Genomic DNA, 27213 nt, shown 5'->3' with positions numbered 1-27213 from the left:
ACTGAGTAATTTTGCTGTTTCCACTAATTACTTGGACTGACCTGACATTAGTTAATCCTCTCGCTCTCCAAAACAAATGCATGCTGTAATTGCCGGCTGCAGTCGGAATTTTACGACACCAGGCTGTGGTTGTCATACCGCTTCGACCAAAGGGGCGCTATAATCAACGAAAACGAAAAGTTCCACACAGCTGCTTTAAATTGGGAAAGAGACGTCTGTAAATCAGTGAACAAACCTTTTGGAGTACCACTGCTAAAATACTTGTTTCAGTATTGGGATTTGATCCATTTGGTCCAATAAAATTCCAAAACTTGACACGATTAAATCATTTTACCCCATTTAAGTTAGCTTGCTCTGTATATCCAATGATGCGTCAGATACGGCTAATTTTAAATCTGAGAAGTCAAACTGTTTTGGTGTCATGTGCAACTGGGCAACTTTCGAAGAAACAACATATTACATACAGTGATCTCATATTACAGTTAAACAGTAAGCTAAAATATGTTTCTGAAAACTTTTAAGGGGAGAAATAGGGAGTGCAGTAAGATGGAGGGAACTTTGCCATAGTTCATTTACCCATACTACAGTATCAGCAAAGTATCCCTTTGAGCCTGCCATGTGCAGAGAGCATTTTTGCAGCTGAACAGGGAGATATTCTGATATAAAGAAAATGTTTCACTTCCCTCTTTGCAACAGGAAAAGCAGACGGGTTGAGAAACACGGCAGAGAGGGTGAATGCAAGCAAACAACAACAACAAAACAACTTGGGTTCAATGCTGTCCTCAGAGGAACTAGTCTCGTCTCCTGCTAAAGAGCATATTTTTGTGGGTTGGACACAGGAAGCGAGCCCCTCTCTCTACAGCTGTTCAACATCAAGCCGCAGCCTGTGACAGGAGGGACCTGTCCTTGCAGCCTCACAGTGTTATCACGTCTTGGCCCCTTTACTTTCTGTCTCTCCCACTATTCCCAAGCTGATTGCTAAACTTTCCTCCTCCGCGCTGCCCTTTCAAGACCATTAACTCACTTCACATATCTGTGGCCTAAGTGATAAGTTGGCTGCAGGCTGTAACGTGCATGAATGTGAGACTTGAGAACAATAATCCACTACTGTGTTTTCAAGATGTGAGCCATTTTGGTTGCAAACATTTGGACTATGAATGGGTCAAGGCATTTGTTTACAACATGATGACAACCAGGACTGTGCAGATTCTCATGCATCATGTCACCATGTAATGATTTGTATTGTACAGTCACTGATTGTGGTGCTCCTCCCTTTCTCTTTCCGGCTTTCATGCTACATCACATTTCCATTTTACTTTTATTGACCACTAAAAAGTTCATGCCTCTCTTCAAAGCTGCCAACTCTGTCACATTTCCTGGGTGTGCACACCCAGTTCCCTCCCTCTTGGTATAGTTTGAGCTGAGCCCATGGAAACATGGAGATCCCAAGTTTCACAGATACACACATTCCACATTTTAATCACAAGCTTTATTTTCCTTTCCCCCCTTGTTCTCAACATGACCTCACCACCTTGCTCCCTCCACCCAAACGTATTACAGCATCAGCTAGCCCTGCAGTGCCTCTGTTAATGCTTCTCCGCGCCGCCTCTGTGTCCTAATCCACATCCCAGCCCTTTTCCTGAGTTCTCTTTTCTCATCCGTGATAAATAGCAATCACCAGGGACCACCCACCCTCCACACCATTATTTTGTAATGTCTAATTGTTTAACTCTTTCCTGTCCTTCAAAAACAAATGCCTCCTTCAGAGTACAAACTCTAGTCACAACAGTGCAGGCAAAGGAAGTGAGGCTTTGTTTGATTAGATCGCTGCTCAGGTGTTTTGGGTGGAGAAAATCAAGGTTTCAGTCCTTTAAACATACAGTTAATAATTTCTTTGTTCTTTCCAGTGAGTTGCTTCTATTCTGATGTACTGTATGGTTAAATAGTTTGTAAATGAACTAATTTTAGAGTTAAAACAACTAATTTCTATATGTCGAGGGTGACCTCTGCTATTTTGCTGTCAATTTTAGTCATGGAATTTGGTAATCTACAGCTATTTTCCATATTTTCATTACTTTACAAATTATCAGTTACTTTCCAAAGTGACTTAAATAAAACCTGATATGAAGATTTAAAAGACCTCAGCTGCATTAACTATTCAACAGCTTTCTAGTTTTAGAGGAAGTCATTTCAGATCCATTAATATCCTTCCATGTGTCCTTTCAAAGTGAGCCCTTATCTTTAATGAGCTTCTTCATGCAGAATGAAAATAACGTCAGACTCAATGCAAATACCTCCCTGACTTAAAGGAATACTTCACCTGCCAGATGACCATTTGTATATGAATTCCTCATCACATGTTACATCGAATTCATAAAGAAAACTGAAGAATCTGAAGAAGAGTCTGAGGAATCCAAACTACAGATTGAGGCAGTGGTAGACAAGCAGTTCCTGTGTTCAAGGAAGTAAAATGACTGTTTTTGTCAGTGGAGTCTGGCTTTGAAGAGAACATAGATAAGTTTCACTTTCATTCAGTTCCCCATCAGATAGGGCTGTCTGTTAGGGATGCTCTGATGGCTGAAATGCAGGGATGCAGCACGACACGTCCATTATAATCAACTGAAGGTGCTACACTGACCACGGAAGCTGTGCCTGCCTGTGTGGGCATCATGCTGCTTGATGCTAGTTTTGCAAGGCTGGTCTATTTTTTTCCTCTATGTCTATGATCCACAGCTCTCCAACAGGTAAAAACTGCACAGAACTGTAAAAAAAAAAAAAAATACAATCCTTTTAAAATAAATAAAAATGAATACCTCATTGTATCAGAGGCAATGCAAATCAGCAAAGCAAGCATACAACTGGTTTTGCTGTTGTTAAACATGGACCCCCATGACTTCAATTCATTACGAATTTTCTGTTTTGGGATTTTTTGTTTATCGTTGAGGCATTCAAGGAAAAAAATGTTTTCTTCACAAATTCAACATAACTTGAGAGTGAGTAATTGATATACAAGAGGTCATTTGGTGTGTGATGCATTCCTTTAAAATACACTCACCATGCATACATTATATAAGGTGACAGATGCAGTTTTATTCATGTTTAAAGTAAAAATGCTATAGGGATGTATGAGAAGTATCAAAACTTCCACTCTTACTTCAGAACTACTAGTCCTGCATGGTTTATGAAAGCGTATCCACTATGATTTAAACAAGAGCCTTTTACAGAGGCATTGTCAGCAGCCTTATGCAAAATGTACAAAATATAAACTACACTAATCTGAACTAATTTAACAATTTGCCTGTTTGTCTTTATATTTTCATTGCAAATATTTATGGAAATGTCTTTTTCTCTCAGTTAAACTGAAGTAATTTCACTAGCTGTTTTTACTGATATGATTTCAGTGAGCCATACAAGGCCTTCAGTCAGTTATCAGTACTGTGCATGTTTAACTCAGCTGGGACCCCGAGCTCTGTGGAAGACTGGGAAACTTTGGTTCACTGCAGGAGAGAGCAGGGCAAACTATTTCTGGGGCTCTAGGCCTGGGAAAAAGCCCCAGAGCTGTGCAGGCAGCCTGGATCCCAGCTCTGCTCTGTAACCCCTCAGCTCCTAGGAGTCAGCGTCCCTGGATAAGATAGACCACATCTGAAACATACTGTAATCTAGCATACAGTGCAATTGAGCATGTCTAAACAAGGAAACACTGGGAAAAAAAATCTTAGAGCAGTGCTTTAACCATGTGATTCAAGTTTTCCAAAAACAGGCCTGCGTCGACTCTAAAAAGAAACAAGCTATTTCTGAACTCTGACTTCCATGGAAACATATCCATAAGATGTTACATGCTTAACTGCTTTACAGTTACACATTCAGTACAGATTTAATGCACTGTTATCAAACACGTTTTACATTGAAAAATCAGGAGCTTTTCTGTTATTTAATAGAGTGACAAAGTCAATTTATGCTTGTAAAAAATGGCATTTAAGGGAGCAGTGATAGCCTAAAGCAAAGTAAAATGTCATAAATGAAAGGATTTGCTAGTTTGAATCCTTGGGACAGCTGGAAAAATATGGTATGGTTAATAAATTTATAATACTTAATTTGAAGTGTAGGACATGAACACTACTGTGTTGATGCCTACGTAACAAATCTTGTCTTGGGTCTTTTTCCCTTTGCCATGTCTGTCTGCTGCACAACACCGTTACCATTCGAATAGGGCTGCAACTAACAATATTTTTCATTATAGATTAATCTGCCTGTTATTTTCTCTATTAAATGATGAATAGTTTTGTCAATAAAATGTCAGAAAATAGTGAAACATGCCCTGTGTGATCTCCCAGAGCTCAAGGTGACACCTTCAAATGTTTTATCTGACCAACAGTCCAAAAATCCAAAGCTATTCAGTTTAGTATGCATGACAAAGAACAGCGTCAAATCCTCACATTTAAGGAACATTAAACCAGAAAATGTTTGTCTTCTTTTGCTTAAAACTAAAATTACACCTTGCAGTTATGTGTCTCTGCCAGCCAGTCAAGTTGCAGTTACAGTTTATATCCATGTCTGTCCAGACTCATGTAATCTAAAACATGCATTTTTCACCCACATCTCAACCAAACAAGGCGGCACGGTGGTATACTGGTTAGCACTGAAGCCTCACAGCAAGAGGGTTCCTGGTTAGATTAGGAGGGAGCCCTTCTGTGCGGAGTTTGCATGTTCTCCCCGTGTCAGCGTGGGTTTTCTCCAGGTACTCCGGCTTCTTCCCACAGTCCGAAGACATGCAGGTTGGGGACTAGGTTAATTGGTGACTCTAAATTGCCCGTAGGTGTGAATATGAGTGTGAATGGTTGTCTGTCTCTATGTGTCAGCCCTGTGATCGTCTGGTGACCTGTCCAGGGTGTACCCTGCCTCTCGCCCGATGTCAGCTGGGATAGGCTCCAGCCCCCCGCGACCCTCAAGAGGATGAGCGGTTATGGAAATAAATAAATGAATGAATCTTAACCAAACACAGAAGATCTGTAGAATCACCAGTTTTAAGGTGGACACCCACAGTTAGTGTCACCAACTCAGTATCTGACCAAATGTCTCCCCTTCCTCTCCTGAGAGATACCATTGAATAATGGCCAGAAAAGTGTTTTGGCAGAAAATTATGATGGCACTGTGAAGGTGATCTTTGACCTTTTGGATATAAAATGTCATCAGATCATCATTTTATCCTACTAAATATTTGTGTGTCATAACTAACAAATGAGTTCTCGAGCTATGGCCAAAGACAGGTTTTGTGAGGTCACAGGGACCTTGACCTTTGACAAACAAAATCTAATCAGTTCATCTTTGAGTCCAAATGGACGTTTGTGCCAAACCTAAAGATATTCCTGAGATATTGCGTTCACAAGAATGGGGTGAATGTACATACATATGGACAACCAAAAACATAATGCCTTTAGCCACCGCTGTCACCAGTGCAGAGGCATAAAAATACTTCAAAAATTATTCGATAATCAAAACAGATGCGGATTAATTTTCTGTCAATCAACTAATCAATTAATCAACTGTTCAGTGCAGTTCTACACTCAGGTATACATTAACACTTTTAAGGTACATTTAAGCACTGCGGTGGAGCTGCTGAGTGGCTGACTATGGTTTCCCTGTAGTGATTGTATCAAAAAGGACACTCTGGCAGACAGCAACGCATGCCCCAGTGTCACAAAAATAATGCTGCATTAATCATCAGACATTACACACAAAGTGTCACCAAATACCTGAAAAATCACAGTGCTTCACGACACTGATGTAAAGCAAAATACAAACATAAATAAGTCCTGCTTATTAATTAGCAGCCCTGCCTACAACAATGTTTTACAATGAAAAATATTAAATCAATACACATCTTGGAAGGGGTGGACAAATATGATCTTATGGTATATAACACCATACATCATTACTGAATAGAGCTCTTTAAAGGTGTAATCTGTTGTTTTGAGCTGACATAAGAAAATATGGCGTACAGTGCACATGACCACACCTGAAAACCCTCCACACTGTGCTTTTCTTCATGGTGTGGGGGTGAGTCAGAGTGTTGCAGGAAAAGTGTGTGCATCCTTGGAGAGCTGTGTTTGGATAAGTAAAGGTTAATCCCAACCAGTGTTTTAATTTCCAGGCTGTGGACGGAGACACGAGGTTTACTGTATGACCGGCAGATGTGGAAAGAGAACACAGAGACAAACAGATCATACAAAGCCTGCTATTGTCTGTTCCTGCAATTCCTGTTTCCAGAGGCAGGGGAGAAAAGCACATGATATAAGTCTCAGTAAATCCAAACATATCTGTTTGATACAACAGCGGCGGTCAGAGAGCAACAGGCCATGTAATCTACCATAGTGCTGATAAAGATGATGTCTGGCTCAGGATCCTTAACCCTTCTCTAGGAGCTCTCAATCCTCATAAGCTTCCCACACAGTGGGAATTTGTGGAAGTGGAGATAAATAAAGCACACCAGAGCACAGCTGTTGAGAAAGATCTTGTTCAATAGGATCACCAAGTGTAATGGCTTCAGTTTGAGTTTGCAGACTTTGTTTTCACAAGTCAGCGTGTTCTGCCAGGGGGAAATCCACCACAGTGAGCAGCTCCCTTCTGCCTACACTTGTTATGCAGTAAGAGAGCAGACAGGCACCTTCTCGCTCGCTGCCTTTCCAGGAAAACATGATGTGTTTTTGGACGGGACCTCATCTGAATATCTCACTTTTCCACTGCCCTCACTGGCACTGTGTTTGTGTGTTCTCACATGCCATGTGTGTGTTGAAGTACCCTAGAAAGGCCCTGAATCAGAGGGATGAGGTAAGTGGACACTCTCATCTATGAGACATAGCTGGCCCTGCATCAAGGGAAATGGGAGGTGCTGCAGACACAGACTAGTACTGGAGGGTGGGGAAACAAATATGTTAGAAAAATAATAAGCATATAGAGAGAAAGGAAATAAACTGGAGAACAGAAAGCTGCTGAAAAGTTAGAAGTCCAAAGAAAGCCCACAAGACTGAAATATGTCTTTTTTTTTATATCTCTTGGGGCCAAGATCCCCAGAGGCTTTTGAGATATGCTATTTAACTGCAATTTGACTGGCAAATTATGAAGCTATGAGAGCAGATGACAGCGCCAGGCCTGTTCGTGGAATGCACCGTGATATTTCAATGTGATAACTACAGTGGCCTGCTTAAGATAATATGAACAGTTGCGCAATGAGAAGCCAGGGTATTAGAGACAGAATGATGAGTAAGAAAAGATATCAAAAAATGTAAACAGCTCACAACAGATTGAATGTTTGTACCCAAGCATGAAAACTTTGACACTAGCATCTGTTGGGGATTCTACATGGTGTTCTGGTATTCTCATCCGCTCTGATCCGGCAATCACAAAGACAAAAACCATCTGGACAGTGGATCAGATAGCTGACATGGAGGCTGAGTAGCACAGACGTGGGATGACTTCATTCAGAGAAGCCCTGTACCTTCCCCATGACAACACTGTGTACTTCCTGCAGGGATCCACTTCCACAGGGTTTGGCATCCATTCATCCATGGCAGGCTTGGGACATTGCATATTTCACATATTCTATATATAACAGGGAACATTCTCCATGATGAGTAGTTTTACTTTTGATACTTGTATGTGATTTTCTGATAAAATTTCTCGCTTTACTTGAGTACATTTTGAATGCAAGGCTTTTACTTACAATGGAATCACTATAACATCAGTGTTTTTACTTAAGTAACGGATCTGGTTAGAGTGGCTGTCTGATTATGGAAAAGTCACTTGTCAGAGTCCAGTTTTCAAGCCCCTCTGACATTGTCGACTTGCCTCCATTCTGATACTGAGTTGTCTTGGTTTCAGCCAAGCAGCAGCCTCCGGTGCTGAAAAATGAACGTGGCGGTGCCAAAAACTGCAGTTTATCAAATGGCCACTTGAGGCTGGCTAAAGCTAATTTCAACATTCATGACAACTGTACAGGGGGTTAACTTTTATATAATGCATTTACAATTTATAAAGGCTTTAAGTAACGTATAATTGAAGGTGGGGCGACAGGCTGCCTGCGAGGCGCTACAGTCTTGAGATAGTGAGATTCACCATTCACTCCTCGATAGCTCCAACTTCTACTCCAGATATGGCCACTTCTGGCTCCAAATAACCAAGATGGTGACGGCCGAAATGCTAAACTCAAGCCTTCAAAATGGCAGTCCACACACCAATGGGTGACATCACAGTAGGTATGACCACTTAAAAAAAATGCAGTCTAGAGTTTGAGCCAGCAGTTAATGTTAATTAGGTTTTCTCCTCTCTTGTATACCTGGTCCTTTCAAAAGATTAATGGGTTTTTAACATGCTCAGACTTGCAGCATACACCTGCCTCCTAAACCCTCCACAAAACTAAAATCTCACCCAGTTTTCCCTTACATTACCATTGTAATAGTGCACACATTAGATGAAGAGGAAATCAGAGACACTTATATGATAAGTCTAGATTCGATTGTGACAAATCTTGACAATAGATGCCTTAAGCAAAATGCAACACTTGGTTTTGAAAAAAAAAATGGCACTTGCAAAGTAAAAGCAGCTTGCAACATTTATTGTGTTTGCACTCCTTTCTGCCAAAAAAGGAAATAAAGAGCATGGCTAGATGCCAAATTTAGAAGAGGGTGGTTGAGGAGGTGCAGGCAGTATGGGTTAACTGTTCTGCAGGGAGATTCAGACGTAAGTTGTAAAGTCGTGATATTGCCTTTTTGGAGTTTCTACTTCCTCCGCCTGGCTCGCTGTTCCCACAACCCGTCTGCAGACTTTATACTAACTAAACTCAACATGTTTGACAATCTGCAGATGTCTGAGACAGGTTGTCTTTCTGCCTCTTTCTGCATGTATCCATCCCTGACAGAACTTCCTTGAAAAACAACAGTAAGTGTGTTTTTCTTTTACAGATCACAGTGTGCTCCTCACTATCTTGTCTGCAGTTCCCACCCAGGCTATCTCTCTGCCCCACGCACTGCTTCAAACTCAGAGGGGCGGGGTCTGATACAACCTCATCTCTGATAGCAGATCTCAGAGAGAAAAACAATCTTCATGTATGGTTCGAGGGCCTGTAATGGCAACAAATTATAACAACGCTTAAGTACAACAACAACCGCTCTGCAATCTGCAATAAAAAGCGGTTAAGGCATTATGAGGGTTTATGAACCATTTGATTGGTCGTAAAGGTGCACACATCCTCCTACGAGCCAAGCTTCCACACAACTACTTTAAAAGACAATTCATCACGGAGACGTAAATACAGGCAACAAAGTAGATGATTAAACTTTCCCACCCAATGTAATATTTTAGAATGATCTCTTAGTTTAATTTAAGATAATTTACATGCCTCAGTCAGCGCACACTGCAATCTCCAGAGACAGTGGGCTGCTTATTTCTTTAGGTGAATGTATCCTGCTGAAAGTGTTCCAGCTTGTATTTGTCAGCGCCTTCAGGCTGTACATTGCTGCAGAACCAGATTTCAGTTACCAGTTTGAGTTTTCACTGTGAAATTCATTGTGTATATCCTTCAGGTTGGGCAGACATGTCAAATGCATCTTATAAAACACTTACAAAGCCCTAATGTTGAATGTTTAAGCTGCAGCAGTCGCAGGTTGTCTGCTACTCAACTTATATTGGTGTATTTGCATCCCATTACCTCTGCTGTCGATATGCATTAATGCCCACTGCAGCCAACTGAAATGATTATCATCTGATTTGTTCTTAGCGTGCATCTGCATCCTCATCTGGGTGCTAGTAGAACATTAGGTACACACTATATTGGACTGGCTAATGAAAGCATTTCTAAACACTGCCTTAAGTGCTCAAAATCTCCACAAGGAGTTAATTCTGCACAAAACTAGCTCTGTTTTTCACAGTTTCTGTTATCACATTGGAAACTAAATATGTTGTGAAACAGTGAAGACAAACTGCAGTAACTACAGTGAAAATATGAACATTCTGCAATAACTACGCACTTCTGCTGTGTGCTTCTCTTTTCCAACTGATTTTGCAACCACACTATTTCTGGCAAGCAAAGGGCTGGTTTCAAGAGTTCAAATATGTAGACAGGAGGTAGAGAACATGCTAGAAAGACAATATCAGAGAAAGCTGCTGTCGTTTGCAGGATGTCATAGGAAAAAAAAAAACTCAGACAACAGGAAGCTTTAGTGCAATCTGAGTTTTGAAAGTCACATGAGATACCAGTGGTTTGCCCTATCATCTCTGTGTGCTCTTCATGCACATCGTTTTATCATGGCTCAGAAGCACTTCAATCGCAAGACTTTAATGAACTGTATAAGCTATAAAATCCAATAACATTTGGACAGTTTATACACACTCTGAACACCAACCATGACTACACTGTGACTTACAGAATGGCCTACAGTTTCATAGGCTTTCCTTGATGCTGATGATTTACATTCCACTGGGCTTCATGGTCAGTTAGGTTCCTGTTTTATGTTAAGGACAGAGTAACCATTCATCCTGCACTGAAGCACATACAGCTTATACACTGCCTCAGCAAACACCTCAGACTGTATCTGTCACTGATAGTAGAGATAGAAGTATTCTTTCATCTAACTACAGTAAAACCGTCTCGACAACTTCTCATCCAGTCAGGTTCACACTTGGCAGGTGTACTGCTGAGGACGTAAGGAAGTGCAGTGGCAAGTGTAAGCTGAGAATTACAGGAAATACCCAACAGCATGCTGGGTATAGCTTGTACTCCTTGCTAAGGTACATTCATCAACAGATGAAGAACACAAGACCGCAGACATTGAAGTAACTTCAAACATCTCAAGCATCAGAGATGTAACTTTTGGCCTGAACGCTTTTGTTCGTGGAAACAACCTGATCCCAAATAGCAAGCTGTTAGCAAATGGCGTATTAGCATTGCTAGGGGATTCAACAATGTCATGGCAGGTGTATTGTTCAGGTCCCAAGGAAGCGCGGTGTCAAGTGTGAAGTTGTTTGGACGAGCGCGTTTCTGGAGAAAGTTGCAAGCAGCAGTACCACAGACCAAGCGATCGTCCTGTTCCAAACACGCACGTTTTGGACGGTCACTGCACGAGTAATAACAATCATAACAGTGTGACACTATTTAAATGACATACTGTTGTAAAGCGAAATGGGAAAAACCTGACTCATTAGCAAACGTCTGGCTGGTACAGACTGAGTCTGTTATTGGTCTCTTAACTTTACTATGGATTACATAATAAATGTGCACACCATATGGTTCACTCCTCTAGCTGTGTTGTTTTTCCATCAAAGGAAAACCACCACCTCCCACTCCACAAATCCTCAGGTGCACACACACACACACACACACACACACAGATACATACGTACACACACATGGATGCACAACATTTCCAGTTTGTCTACTTAATAGCTTGCTGTTGTAAAAAAAATTCCATGCGTTAATCTCCTCTTAGGCTTGCTTGAGGCAGCTGTAAATCAATGTTGGCGAGCGCGAACGGCTCTTTCCTAAAGGTAGAAACACACCGCAGAATTTTTACTAATAGGTGATGTCATAAGAGTGCAAACCTGAGTGTGAGACTGGCTTTACAGGATAGTTTAGCACATCTTTACAGGTGCTTCATGCAGAATGCAGCATGCAAAAATACCATCCCATCAAACTTAGACCAAAGCTGCAGCACACAAAAACATCCCATTTTCAAAAGCTAACATCTGGGGGAGCTGATCCATCTCATCCAAATTCATTTCACATGTCAGATGATTTACTGGCAGACATTTTTGGCAAAAAGGAAGCGACTGTAATTAAAAACTGAGCACGTAATTCAATTTTTAGCACCAACAGCAGCAACCCTTGTAAAAACAGCTGACAGATTCATTTTACTCATAAATTTGGCAAGACCCAAGGAGCATTTCTTGAGTGTCATCAATGGGTTCAGACCAAAATGACTTTACAGGAAACGACTGACAAATGACTGTCTGAATCATCCAGAACATCAAAACTTGCAAACCTGACTGAACTCAGTGGGCTGTTACACATGGCACAGTTTTTAATTCAAGTTTTAAAATCACAGAGTCTGGCCTGCCATATTTTACTTAAACCATCAACGTAAATATATACAAATATATTTGAAGTGAAAAATCGCTATGGTTAGGTAGTTGCTCACCAAGATCAGATATTTAAGTGGCATGGAAGCATTCAGTTTAAATTTAAATTGCAGCATTACCTCTAAATCACTTCCTAGACTGTTCGCTCGAAGTGAAAACATAGCTTGTAAGATTTGGACTGGGTTTGTACTCTAAGGCTTCATTCAGAAAAAGCTGAGTGCACCAATACTTGAACCTGTTTCCTCCATCTCAGTGTTCAGTTTGTGCAGGTTACACTTTTTTTCACTCTCAAAAGTGCTTTATCTCACAGAGACTGTAACTATTCTGTATAAGAACAACACTGTTTACCCAGAACGCCCCCTCTATCTATTTGTCATCCTTTCTTCTTTTCTAGATTTGGGGGCAGTCCAAGTTTTTTCTCTCAATTTTGGCAACAAAGAAAGAACAAAGTAGACTAAGGTCTTAAATCCAAGCAGAACTGGTCTAAAGTACATCTGAGTCTTAACATTGAGTGGTGTAAGTATATAAGAGTAGTGCTCCTTTACGTGCTGTGGGGAGAAAAATGGGAGTTTCTCTGCCTATCCGCCACATGACATTAAATACTTGGGAGTGATGTTAAAAGTCAGAGGGAACAGCTTGTTTTGCAGGGAGGAGGCCACAAACCTATGAGCAAACCCTGCAGGAAAAACATGTGTGGCAGGACTCAGACAGCCCTCCAATGAAGAAGCACACTTGTTTTCTAATTTAGCGTCTGCGCAAGTGGGTAAAGGACAGATTGGCCTTTGAGAAGGGAAGGCATGGCTTGTCAGGTGATGGGTGGTAAATTGCTGATGTTCAGACTTAAAAACAAAGAGCAGACTTTGCAGTGGAAACCAAATCGACTAATGGCATTTACTCCACACATTTATCAGGGCACAAACACTGGCTCCTGACAGATGTGCTGTCAGCTCCATTTCCCCCCACTTAGACTGTGGTTTCTTGTTATGATGTCGTTACCGCAAACATACTTTATAATCATATCGGCCTGAAGCTCAAACGTACTGAGGCAAAGAGGTGCCGTGTTTATGTTGGTGTGTGTGCTAATAACAGAACAGAGAAAGAGAAGTATATCATCCTTTTATAGAGTTTATCATAATAAATACCACGTGCAACTGGTCTATTGCATTATGTGTAACACATATTTGTATAATATCACATATGATATAAATGAGGTAAATATTGTAAAAACCTTCAGGAACTTTTTTAGTGATGACAACACAGCCACATGTCCATATACTACCTCATAAGTGTACTTAAACAAATGCAGTACTACTATTTGTTCAGTGTTTTCACAGACAGTTCCTAGTCCCTCCAGAAATATCACAGTAATGACATAGACCAGTAAAAATACTACAAAGTTACTCACTTGAGCTCCGATGATGTAATGTTTTAATTCCAACCACACTTGACTGCACAAACCCACATTAAATGTTAAAAACATCTGCTCAAGTGGCCTAAAAGTACAGGCTGCAACAGCAAACGACGCTCAGAGTCATAGAGTTGTTACCTCCATCCTTGGGAATGCGCCAGAGATCGTCCCCTCCTGGCTTTTTTTCCTGTTCCTCGGCCTCTTGGAGCAAACTGCCTGCTGGTTGTGAAGAGACTGAGGAGCGCAGCGGGTACAGAGAGCAGCTCTGTGTTTATATCTGGAGCCAAATGAGTCTCATGGACGAGGAGGAGGAGTGGACAACTTTTACGCGCATTTGGCTCCGTCGGCGCTGTCAAGTCAGTCAGGTTGAAAAATACTACTTCTGCTGAAGACTTTCAAAATAAAATCCGCTTTTTTGGAACCTTTTCGACAAACTGATGATGGAGGCAGAGCAGAATGATTAAATTTTAAGGTTTTAAGGTACTTTTACTTTAGGTTAGTATTTTAATTTTTGCTACTTTATAATTCTACTACATTTTGAAAAAATTGTGGTTTTTTACTCCACTTTTTAAAAAAAAACAAAACATTAGTTACTATTTTCTTTGCAGATTCAGATAATTAATACAAAAATCAACGAATACATTTTGATGTATTATATGGGTAAAGGTAAAACTTTCAATTTTTATTTCATATGCTGTAAAGCCCCCCTGAGGAAAATTGTGATTGTGAGATATTGGGCTTTATAAATAAAACTGAATTGACTTTTATTTGTAACAAAGTGTATTTCTATACTGTTTTATTGCTACGTTTACTTGAGCAAAATATCTGAATACTTGTTCCAGCACTGGGCTTGGCAGACACAAACTGGACTTAGAAACTAGATGGCATTTTTAACCACATGGTGCAACCCAACAAGCAATGTACAGAAAGCATCTACAACCAATTTAAATGGTATGTTTGTGTTTCACCATTGGATACAGTGACAGTACATACAATTTAAAAAGCCTATATAATCTATATATCCTTGCTAATGCTCACTGCACACACGAAAACGTTACTGCATTAAGTTGAGAGACAACTTTGATATTCTTCCTAATATTTCAATTATTTCACCAATCAATTATGCTGCAGGTCTGCTTTCTATGAGCTAAAACTTACAAGCATGTTTTAGTCCTGGCCACAACCAAAGGAGTAAAGTATGCCTTTTGCCCTTTCCAGCTGATAGAAAACACCTGCAGTTACATCACTGATTGGAATGTGGCTAGATGAGCAATGCTCATCACATCTGTGGGGGGGTTGTAGTAAGTTTGCTGGTTGTTTTCCCTGCCCTTGGCATAATTTCATGGTATTATACTGTACTGTACAACTGTATATTGTCCCACTGTTTTCATCAAGTGTACCTTTACCCTTGCTGAGTAACTTACATCCATTTTGGGGTATTTTTTTAGGCAGAATCACATTAATTCTGCACTGATGTTGTTGTACTTCTACAGGACCTGCCTTCCGTCAACCTGGAGCCGTACCGCTACAGTGCGGTCAACATGATGTGCTCAGCATAGACAGTCCTCAGGTGGCCTCAGTGGTGGAGAGGTGGGCCATAGAGTGACTGCAGACTCCCTCCAAAGCTGAGACGGGGATGATGACAGTGAGTGACATTACGTTCCTCCTTTTATTCCTCATGTTAAAGGTCTGGGATTGAACAGGGGTTGAGGGCTATTCACTGTTAAACTTGCTCTTAAAACCTGACGCCTCTTAGCCTTCACAAGTGCATCAATATTTGGATTGGACCCTTTGGCTGGCTGGTTTGTATGTTTGGCACCCTTGCTATCGACACTCTAATGGCATCTAATGGTTGGTTTATTTATTATATTCTATGTCTCACTATAGTCTCTCTACAATTCCTGCAGGTACTCTAAATTTCACCAACTTGAAAAACAAATCATCCTCAATATCTGCAGGCAAAAAAACAAGAGTTCAAAGGTCAAACATTTAACCTAGACAATACTTAGATGCAAATTATTCTTGTAAAGTATAATTCAATGTAAAATGTTAACAATGCCAAAGGATAAAGGAGGTGTTTCAAGAAAAAGTGTCTATAGCCTTAATTTAAATAACATGCCATGCATACAGGATTTTCAATAGTTCCAGGCATAACTGTGCATGTCTGGAATGCCTGCACTTTGGGCCTCACCTCCACCTGCAACTACTCCATCATGTAAGCATTGCAAGAGTTTGTTTTCACCATAGCACAGTTCTAATGCTGCTTGTTTTCTTCCAACTGTACTGCATTTTGCATGTTGTCTCTGGTTTTCCTCTTATGCAAGTGCAGGACACTCACAGCTGGTCAGCATGTAAATATTACTGTTAGCTGCTTCTTAGTCAGTTATTCTCATCTTCAGTTTTCTTGTAAGGAAGAAAAGATCTTGGGGTACCTCTTTCCTGCTGTGGGCCAGGCGAAAGCAGAGGCAGTCACTTAAGCGGTTTGTGGTGTGGAAATGTAGAGAAGCCATCTAATGAACTGGTTTCTAACTCATCAACAACACACTGCACAACTGCAGGAGAGGTTGTCCCTCCTGCTGGTGTACTGATCACATAATGTTCTTTACATTTTTTTAGTTCAAAGTCATTATGGAGAGAAACACCATTACGGTCCTCAAATTTTGTGAATTAACAGCTCACGTGAAAACCATATTCTGATTCCCATCCTAAAGTCTTTATGTGATCATGTTGGTCACTTGCGTCCTTTTGTTTACTTATCAAATAGACAAAAGCAAGTTGTGATCTGGTTTCACAGGTTTGAAATCGACAGATAAACAGTTCTCTTGTTTAGTGAGATGATATTTTTCTCTCAGAGGGCCTAATGTCAAACACTGCTCATGTACAAACACTTCATAGATACCAAGTAGATATAAATTAGCCTCCAAATTGCAGGGAACTCTACTACTAATTTGGAGGAAGAAACACAGCATTAGCTCTTCTGTGTGTAACATGGTTCATTAAACAATGGAAACTGTTTACTAAAAGCTTTCGACGACGAGGTGATTAGTGCTTTATAAATGAAGCTTATTATCATTATTACTGCCATTAAAGGCATTTAAAAGCGTTGTGGGAGTGCCTGATGGTTTGTAAAAGCCAAAGGCACATTTGTGTTTGTTGTCTCACTGTCACCCAGCTGTGACGACAAGAGCACGGAGTGAAAGTGAGGTGGCAGTGGCACACGCCTGGCTCTCTGTACCAGAGAGGAATGACTGCCAATGCAGAGAGACACTGACTAACAATTTCAGGCTTTTATGTTTGATACATTACTTCACACTTCTAAATAGGTGGTCATCAAATTCCCTGGGCTCTCCATTATAGCAGCAGATTGGCCACACAGTCAGCTTGGGGTGGGAAAAGCTTTGGGTTTGGGGAGGGGGAGAGAGAAAGAGGTGGCATTGGAGGCCACAGGAGAACAGCATGGCTACAAGAGAAACCAGCAGGAGAGACAATGGTCTCTCCTGCCACGACATTGCCTTCTCCTCGCTTTCCTCTGTGTATTCCCTGTTGAAGGTGACCCAGGGGACGTGTGTGTGAGGGGTTTAGCGCTCTGGTCATAACAGTGTTGGCTGGTGGTGATCCAGACCTCCCTTCAAACACGAGTGGACACTCAGGCTCTCTGTGCTAACAGGTGAAGGAAAATTTGGTCAAGTTCCTTAGCATTCTTATAGGGGATCAGAGTGAGGGTCATGATTCCTGCAGCCTGGAAGACTCTGCAGGCCGGACACAGACTCTCATAGCACAGAGTGAAAGATAAAGGAGGAAAAGCCTGGTGTGGTCTGGTAGCATTCACCTCTGTGCACTGCCTCTGAATATTGCATGCTGTTGTCTTCCTATGTCCAAGGAGCGACACCACTGAGATGGCAGATAACAGCAGGCCAGTTTGGGGTAAGACATCCCAGTGTGAGTACAGAGGAGCATAAAAATAGGCAGCAGTCCTGACTGCTTAATGTTTACAGTCATGACAAGCCATGAAGAGCAGCATGGCTACAACAGAAACCAGCAGGAGAGACTGTGAACCCCTGCAGTCTTTCTAGAGAGAGTTGTTGTGCAGACCCTCCTCCTAAATATCCTCCATTTTAGTGCAGCTTCCTGTGACCACATGCATGGACCTCCAGGCACACGGAGCCAAACAGGAAGTAAATATGTGCTGCTTATAATTTGTGGAAATGGGCTGAAAGGGGAAGCTGATTTAAGATTTCTTACAGGGAGAAGTGAACAGCTATATGAGCAGTGTTTATGTAGTTTGTAGCTATTTCTGACCGATTTAAATCCCAGCAAATGTTTGATATTGCTGTAATTCTTCTTTATGCAGGCAGGCACACACACACACACACACACACACACACACACACACACACACACACACACACACACACACACACACACACACACAGTAGTAGTCTCTGGCTCCTCCCTCTGGTAGAAAAGACCATTACATAGAAATGATGGCCTGTGCAGCTGTGTCAGAAAGCAATCATTTCTCAGAAGAGATAAACTTAAATTTCAGTTTCATTTGGAGATGAATGCAAATGAAAAAACATAGTGCAAAGCAGCATGGCATGGCATTATAGGTTATATATGTGTAAATCCATGTAGTTTCCACCAAGTGGGTACTTTTAAAACTCTGGACTTTAAATTAAGTACTTTAATTTTGAAAGACTTCCACGTTCCTTTAATAACACTACAACAATCACGAAACACTTTCTAGATATTGAAATGAGGCAGATGCAGCCATCCAAAGACGCTGCTTGCAAATCAGTTTAAATATGGTTTGTGTGTGAATTACATATTTTCTCAGTTTCTTAATAGCAGGCCTCAGGACTGAAACAAGAGCCATGAGATGAGGAAAACACTGATAACGCAGTAACAAGCAGCAGCAGCAGCAGCAGCAGCAGTAATATCATTGTAGCACATGTCAGTTATAAAATATTCTTGCTAAAGAATTTAAGTCCTTCTGAACTTAATAAATTCCTCAGGAAACATATGTCATCACATTTTATCTATATTTAGAATTATCATTTTTAATCAAATAAGTCACTGCTTATGTGCTACAAATCCAAAAGAGGTGCGTGCAGTATGTTAGAGGTTTGCTGAAAGAGAAGAAGTCGTGACCTGAAAAGTAGAGTCAAAACAAACAAAATGTATATTTCTAATGCTGAATGATTTGAGGTGGTGTGAAGAAGGCCCGAGGGAGGTGTTGACAGCTCTGGACGAGCCGCTCACAGACACTCTCTTCATTATCAGTAAAGAAAATAACCAACGGAGGAGTCGTGCTGCTTGCTGATCTTTCCCCAGGTGATGGCAGGACAGGCTGTGGTATGTAAGCTTTTACCCGCTGCTTCAGCTCCTCTGGCAGAGATGAATGGCTCGGTGAAAAAAGTGTCATGAGGATGAGTCAGCCCAGAGCGACTTTGTCTCTTTGTGTTCGTGCAAACCAAGGCCCGATGATTCATGTGCAAAATCACGACAGTTCCTTTTAAAGAACAAGATGTATAGACAGAGCCTGGAAAGCTTATTTTAGGATTAGACAGTATTCAGGTTAAAAATACTTAACTTTGACGTTACCTTTCTTGCCAGAGTATGAGGTACAAAGTGTACGATTCCTAATCCAAAATACAGCATCAAAGAAGAATTGTACAATGGTGTCAAGATTATGCAAGTGGAAGCAATAAAAGCAATAACCTCTGCCGCTGCTGACAACCTAATATCTTTTTTCCTCTTTGAAATGCACTTAGAGCAGCCATTACTTTGAATATGGTGATGCAGGGACGTTGGCTGCCAGGCTAAATCTAACTCAGAGCACAGGTAATATAATAGCCGTGTCAGATTACATGATGGCCGGCACGTACACAGCCCCAAAACCCCAGGGCTCAGATGGTCTCTGTATCACACACACAGGCATCAACTGCCCCATTTTCATAGTAATGTGCTTTTATGAAGTTTATGTTCCATCTATTCACTGGGGAGATGCTACACAACCCTGCAAACACATAGACACACACACATTCACACAAACACTGGAATACCCAATTTCAGATCTGCACAACTAATGGACCACAGCTAATAGGTTTACTTGTTTTGTTTTTCTTGATTTATGAGAACAAACAAACGGCATGATAACAATTGTTCACCATACATTAAACAAATTCAATCTTACGACAGAGTGGAGCTGAGACTACAATTACACATTATAAATGAACAGTCATTTCAAATGTGGCAAACGTCGTTTGTCTTTAACAAAGAGGGATCACTTATTATTAATCAGTGCTGTGGATTGACGGTAATTGTGAACTGAAACAGTGTGTGTGTGTTCTGTAAGTGCTGACAGCAAGCAAGAAAAAACATGTAGCAGCACACAGTGTGGAGTTAAATATTTCTGCTTGAGGTGTAACACTGAAAGAGGAAAGTGTAAATGGAAACTTTTTCGCTTGAAATCCGCTGAATTCCTGTTGTCTTGACCAAAAAAATGAAAAGTGACATCACCCAGTCTCTGTGAACAAAATGCCACTGAGTAGTAGTAAATCTGATTTTGCATTGAAGTGCAATGGAGCACTCAGCCCTGCTTTCCACCTCCATGATAAAATGGAGCAAACATTCCTCCTCTACACATCTTCATCAAGTTTTCTCTTCAGCTGCAACTTTAAAGATGCCTGCAAACACTCTGTGATGAAGTCAAACAAGCCTGTAAAAGCACCACTCTAGAGGGGCCCCTCAGACCCCAGTCAGGCTTTCATTCAGGGTGGAGATGTGGTCAGTCACACAGAGCTGTCTCTGGCCGCGGTGGGCTTGTCCGGGCCGCTGGTGCAACAGGAAGAGGCGTTTGGCTGCGGCTCTGTACTTCCGAGACATGAGGTTGTAGACGACGGGGTTGATGGAGGCGCTGAGGTAGCAGAGCACCATGGAGGCCATGTTGAAGTTCTGACTCAGCATGGCCGTGTCGTAGTCGTCCACTTGGGCGAAGAGGTTCCTGCCAATATGGTAGGGCAGCCAGCAGATTATAAAAGCCAACACCACCACCACTGAAGGGAAAATAAAGACAAGAAGGGGAAATGATTTTCATTTAAAAGAAGATGAGACAATTAATATCACTCACGTTTGTATAGTAAATACAAAACAAAAATTTGTTGGAAGGTGTATCTCTAATTTTTGACACACACATTTTACTGCAATTTGTTTTTTGCAGTGTTAATTCTGACAGCTATTTTAGATTTAGTCTCAGTCGTGTGATGAAAACGCTTTTTATTTTTAGTCATTTTTATACTTCATAGTCTAGTTTTAGTTGACAAAAATTTACAGCATTTTTTTTTTCTTCTTATATTGAAACTAATCCAGTGAGGCTAATTCATGTATCAGAAATTAGAATCAAGGCGACAGGTGGTATAAATTTTCATTTAGACATTTTTTCTACAACTAAAAAATAATTTCTACACACTTACAAACTTATATTTCTGCAGCAGTTTTTGACAGGTTTAAGGAGTGATTTAAGAGCACACACTTACCGATCATCATTTGAAAAGCTCAACATCTCTATTTATGGTCTCAAAAAACTTTGACAACACAAGTAACTAATCTGAGACAACTAGGATTTATATCCAGGTTCATTGTAAACTCTGACTTATCAATCTCACTGTTAAGAGGCAGAAAAATAATTTAATTCAAGTCTGAATTCTGTCTTAATCTGCAACATGTTAGTCTAAAGACTTAAACTCATGTCCTTTCACAGAGTTGGTGATTAAAACTCAAATTTCATCTTTGTCAGAGAAAACTGTTCAGATGCCTTACTTACAGCACAGCTACACTCAGATAACTGAGCTTCCTACCTGCCTGTCAAACAGCATCAACCCATAAACTTTTCAGAGACAGTCTGGACTGAGTGAGTGAGTGAGTGAGTGAGTGAGTGAGTGAGTGTAGTCCTGTTGAGATCAGCTGTGAAGTCCAGTGGCGGTGGCTGCTTGCTCCGCTGCTGTTCAGCGGCTAACAAGCGGAGCTAACTGCTAACAACCACCACTGCAACTAACAGACTCCACAAATCCATTTACAGCTCCACCATCCACAGTTAGACACACAGCTGATTATTTACTGCTGAATTACAGATCATAACTTGCACCAATAGCTGAGTTTGCTCTACTGTGAATGTTTTTGCCGACGAGAGAAACATCTTGGTGCAGACAGTTTTGATTGGATGCTGTTGGATTGGTTCAGGCCAGAGCCCTTGAATATAAAATAAAATAAAATAGTTCTGTTCTACAGCTCTGGTTCAAACAAAGTGGATCTGGGGAATTATTTGTCAGCATGCTGGCAGCATTACTGTTAGCTGATTCAGGGAATTAAGGGAAATTAATTGATTCATGGCACACTTTTTAAATAACATACTTTTTTTTCTAAATCTTTGTGTTTGGGGAAGGTATTAGGTGTTTTAAAGTCAAAAAGCTCAAGTCCAAGTGAAGTCACACGTCACTGGTGTTAAAGTCCTAGTGGAGTTGCATGTTTTTTTTTTTAATTTTTGTTTTGTCAAGTCGAGTCTAAAGTCATCAAATTTGTGACTCAAGTCAGAATCAAGTGACTCGAGTCCAGACCTCTGGGATAAGCAAATATTATATTTAAGGTTAGAAAAACAATAAACCTAATAAGAGTTTAATAAACCCTCAGCTAATCTGCTTCATTAGGACTGTGTGGGAGTGGTTTGATCAGATTTAACTGACAACAATGCATCCTGTTTCTTATATTGTTAAATTAAGTCTTTTTTTTCAGCTGAGCCCTATTTGCTTCAAACCAGTGAGAGGCTCAGTACAGACAAATCTCACATGGGAAATAATCAATATTACTCTAACTTTCAAATACAATATGGTATTCATGTTGCAGCTCATTTATAATAACAGGCTGATTAAGAAAATTGGTTTTCAGGATCTAAGTAACCTGTGATCTATAGTCTGTGGTCATCCTTGACATTTATTAATGACTAGCAGCAATTAACATCGAAAGAACTTCTCCTCAAGCCCACTCTCACACACACACACACACACACACACACACACACACACACACACACACACACACACACACACACACACACACACACACTAACACAACCTCCCTTGTTCCCTTAAGTGACGTTGGACTGCAGTTGGCCCCAACAATTAAGTCACATTTTCACTATACATGTGCAGGCAAGTAAGCGAGATAATTAGAGCATGTACAGCAGAATGCCACTGAGAAGAAAACGTCACAAATCCAAAGAGGAACAAAGATTCATTTAGCTTGTGAAAGCCTTAAATCTCAGTGCTGGGTGAGATAATCACTGAGTCACTGGTATTGATCAAGAAGCTGCAGTGGATAAAATTACCATCTATTTGTCTGATGGGGGCAGTAATTCCTGTAAGGATAATGAATGTCAATTCAAAAATTAAAAGAGAGGCATATCTGGCCCACATGAGCCTAATTATTTCTGAATCAACAATAACAGTTAATAAATTGAAGGCCTACATTGTGGATTCACAGCGAGTGGAGTGAACAGATGGCCTAGTTTTGTCCAGAATTGATCATGTCTTGCCGTGTGGGAACAGCCATCATTGAGTGACTCCTGAGATGTGTGACACTAGCAAATTAAAAAGGAGCCCAGGACTGTGGGAGCATGTACATTTCCATTATGGTTGATTTATGGAGGTCTCTGATGACAATCCAATTTGGGATTGAACAAATGTGGATACAAATGGCAGCAACTCTGACAACGTGAGCTCTGTGCAGTGTGTGCTCAGCTAATGAACAGCATTAATATCCTGATGGATGCATCATGATTAAATATTTGGGTAATACAGATTGGCCTGGCCACGGTCCTTTACTGTACAACAGGGTTTCCTGCACAATATGCCAGAGCTGGAAATTAAGCCAATCAGTATGTGCAGTGGCAGGACATGATTAGCTCCAGACAAAACAGAATAATTGACCAGCTGATATCGAAAACACACATGGCACCCACTATCGTCAGACTTGCAGGATGAAAGCAGCACACTGCCCTGGAGCTGGAGCTGGATTTAACAGAATGAATGGAACTATTTTAGGTTTTAAATGGAGTAAAAATCAGTTCTTATATGACAACTAAATTTTAATTCGCCACAGCAAACACACACAACAGACCAAATGCAGGAAACAAGAAATCCTACATTCTGCAGTCATCTGTCAGCCTGTTTTTGCTTCAGCAACATTGAAAGGAAGATTGCCTGTGTGAAACAGATTTCTGGTTTGAGTTTTCTTCCACCAAAGATGGTTTTAAAAGCTGTCACTCCTGACTCTAAATTGTCTGCCTTTTTTATTTCCTGGCAATGAAAAGCAGAGGTTTTAGAAAGCATGAAAGAAACACGGATCTGTTTACACTCACCCAGGATCTTAACTGTTTGCCTGTGTGACCTTTCACGGGCCAGAGCACAGGGGCCCTGCAGGTCATTCTTGCTTTTCCACAGCTTGCACCCAATGGAGCCGTAGAGGAAGATGAGGCAGAGCATCGGGCAGAAAAAGTAGGTTGTGGACACCCAGAGCATGATGTGCAGCTGCCCAGAACTGATGGCGTAGTTGGTGTGCTTACACTGCCCTGTACTGTAGTCCGGGTGAGTGTCATTGTCATACTCCACCCCAACCAGGAAGAGTGTGGGAGCAGCAGAAACCAAGGCAAAACCCCACAGGGCGATGATGATGTACTGGACCCTGCGTCTGGTCACCATCACCTTGCTCCTGAGGGGGAAGCTGATGGCCAGGTAGCGCTCGATGCTCAGGGCCGTGATGTGAAGGATGGTGGCCGAGGTGCAGCCCTCAAAGATGTAGTGATAGAAGCGGCACACCACCTCCCCGAACAGCCATGGCACGTACTTCCACAGGCGGTAGAGGTCGAAGGGCAGGCAGATGAAGATGATGAGGTCAGACACGGCCATGCTGGACAGGTAGAGGTTGGTGGTGGTCTTCATGTCCTTGAAGTGCTGGATGATGAGGATGGTCATGGTGTTGCCTGTCACGCCGATGATGAAGATGAGGATGCAGATGACAGTTACGGGGATGAGAGTGGAGGTGGGGAACAGGGAGCCTTCGAAGTGGTGGTCGTCTATGTTGTATTGGTCCATGGCCTCTGCTCCAGCGGCATGAAGGTCCACCTGAGGTCTGGTCCAGGGCATGCCAACCTCAGCTGAGTGCAGGCACAGCAAAATGTGAAATCAAGACTCAACAGGTAGCTGAGGAGAGAGAACAACAGACCATTAGTGGACTAATCCTGTGTTTTATCTCACTTAATTACACATTATGTAGACTTCACATTTCTGCTGACATTATGTGGACATTTTTTTAAAGCCTCCATTTTAATTCCAGGCAACTGTTGCTTTCTTTTCATTCATGTGCATTATGAACACCTGTTACTACAGATAGATGATTCACAGCAGTAAACATAAAGTCCGCATTCATTTTTTGGTTTAATGCAATGTTTAAGTGATTAAAAATGATTACGCTGCATTTCCTTGTAGCAGTAATGTAAACTTTGGCAAAAGATAAATGCACACTATATTATTACACAACTCAAGTGTCTCATAATTGCCTGGAAAAAGTGAAACACAACAATATAATGCTTAGCTTCAATATAAAGTAAAAGCAGCTTGTAATAAAAGTACCAAAACATGTAAAATCATTAGTCTGCTCCTCTAAAAGTAGAAATAACACAATAGTGTAAAAAGAAATCTTTGCTGATGCCTTTACCTTTAACTTGAGATGGATCTCTCAAACCTCTTAACTTTTCTTGGTCTCTGTTGTGTCGTTGGAGAGCGGCAGCAGCAGTAGCAGCAGCGGGAGAAACTCGTGAAGTGGCAGAGCCGGTCCTTGATGCTCAATAACCAGTCGAGCTCTGGTGAAAGATGAAGAAAGGAGCACCTCCTCCACAGTACCCCGAGGAGTCAGGGAGCAACAGGGAGGTTGTCTGCTGCGTGTGTATCTAAGTAATCTTCGTAATCAAATGATGACGGGAAGGATGACGGTAAAAGGGCATAAGATGGAGGGAATAGGATTCGAGGGAACCCCCCCCTCTAACTGTTGCTGCTCCTCTGGGAGAATAAATGCAGATTGAGGATCATGCTAATCTGGACTGAGCACAAATACATAAGAAATATTCATATAAGGAGAGGTATAACTTTATTAATTAATGCATCAATCACTGAAATCCCAGCGTGTTTGCCAAGCTGTCTGGAAGTCTTCACTGAAAAATGAGTTCTGTGTTTGCTTAATTGTCCACCAGCCCCATCTGTCTCTCCGCTTGGCTTCATCACTCCACACACCCACCAGCTCATCTCTTCCTCTTCACCCTCAAGTCACCCACCAGGCTTGTTATAATAAACCGAACCTCAACAATGCTGGTTAAAGAGGAATGCCATTTTAGGAACTGACATGGAGTTTGGTCAGTACTTAGAGGTATAACCAGGGCCTGAAAAGGTCAAAAGACTAAACATATCGGGCTGTGTCGTGCTTCATATGGAGTGATTTGTGAGATTCTTGTGTGAGCTCTTACATGTGGTCAAGGTTTACAATCTAGTTTTCAGTATCAGAATATATGCTTTAATTTAGGGTGACCTCCAACAAGCCAGTGGGCAGTGTTCTTGACTTCATGTCCCATGAATCCACAAATTCAGAGGTTTTCAATCAAAGTTTCAGAGTGGGAGAAGGAATGTTGCGAGCTCTGCAGATCAATATGACAACTGGATCATTTCTGTCTGTCTGTGAACTGAACAGAATCAAAGAATTCCCCAACTAGTGCGTAAATCCCCAGTAAAAGGTCTATGAACGTGGACAGAGGGTTTTTTTCAGTTCCTGATCTACAGGTTTCCCCATTTTGTGTCCAAATTAACATTAGTCACCAGCACAGCCTGGATGACCTGCTGGATGACCACCAGTGTGCTCTGTTGGTTCAGAGCCACCATATCCATTAGATCTAAATGACCCTTTGAAACAAGAGTCACACTGACATCAGGGTGTATTTGTGTGTTTACACTGAGCTGATGCACAGCTCGGCTCTCGGAGGGGCAGCAGGAATGTGATGTCCCTCCTCTGTCATTGTTTACTCCTGTCAAAGCAACACGACAGGGAAAGCTTGTGTGCCCTTTTTTTTTTTTAAATGGGTTTCCAGTCCGTCTCTCAACAAGAGCCAATGTTGTACACAGAATGGTGACCGAGACGAGTAAGCCCACTTTCGCCCTCATTAATCATGGCTCTCCTGCTTACACCACTTAGGTGTGCTTGTGCAGTGAACAGGAGCTCTTATATCTTACTCCAGAAGCACACACACACACTCACACACACAGTAATGTGAGGTGTAGCAGTGTGTTGAACTCTGAGGACACGATAAAATAAGGACCAGACAGAAGAAGTATCTCTGTATCAACATTAGGAATTTTTAATTTTCTGTGTTCAATTGGTGGCTGGTCATTTTTTTCTAAATGCTTTGGACACAAGTCTTCTTATCTTGACAGACAGAATCATTAAGCCAAAGAGATAAAACACCTGAGACCTGAGAAAAGAAAACAAGATTCTCCCATTGGTTAAAGGGGATGTTGCACAACACCTGTCTTTATCATCATCTGTCAAAATACAATGGTGGTATTGCACTTATCCTTGCT

General features: G+C 41.3%; 2 protein-coding genes across 2 annotated transcripts in view; both read right to left on the bottom strand.

Moving 5' to 3' along the window:
• zgc:153184 (uncharacterized protein LOC751652 homolog) overlaps positions 1 to 13871 on the bottom strand; it is an 18923-nt gene extending 5052 nt beyond the window's left edge. The window contains 4 exon segments of the mRNA XM_050072567.1: positions 13676 to 13714; positions 13717 to 13800; positions 13802 to 13831; positions 13833 to 13871. Coding sequence (XP_049928524.1) covers positions 13676 to 13714; positions 13717 to 13800; positions 13802 to 13831; positions 13833 to 13871 — 192 coding nt within the window.
• Positions 13872 to 19671: 5800 nt separating this feature from the next.
• Positions 19672 to 25461, bottom strand: mlnr (motilin receptor). The gene is made up of 3 exons (XM_050068686.1): positions 25307 to 25461; positions 23952 to 24792; positions 19672 to 20595 (listed from the first exon to the last, which is right to left on the bottom strand). The coding sequence occupies exons 2-3, from the start codon at positions 24733 to 24735 to the stop codon at positions 20288 to 20290; spliced, it is 1092 nt and encodes a 363-aa protein (XP_049924643.1). The 5' UTR covers positions 24736 to 24792; positions 25307 to 25461; the 3' UTR covers positions 19672 to 20287.
• Between the last annotated feature and the right edge of the window lie 1752 nt (positions 25462 to 27213).

Source organism: Epinephelus moara, chromosome 2 (assembly GCF_006386435.1).
Source record: "Epinephelus moara isolate mb chromosome 2, YSFRI_EMoa_1.0, whole genome shotgun sequence".
Taxonomy (NCBI): Eukaryota; Metazoa; Chordata; class Actinopteri; order Perciformes; family Serranidae; genus Epinephelus; species Epinephelus moara.
This window is presented reverse-complemented; position numbering and strand designations above follow the sequence as displayed.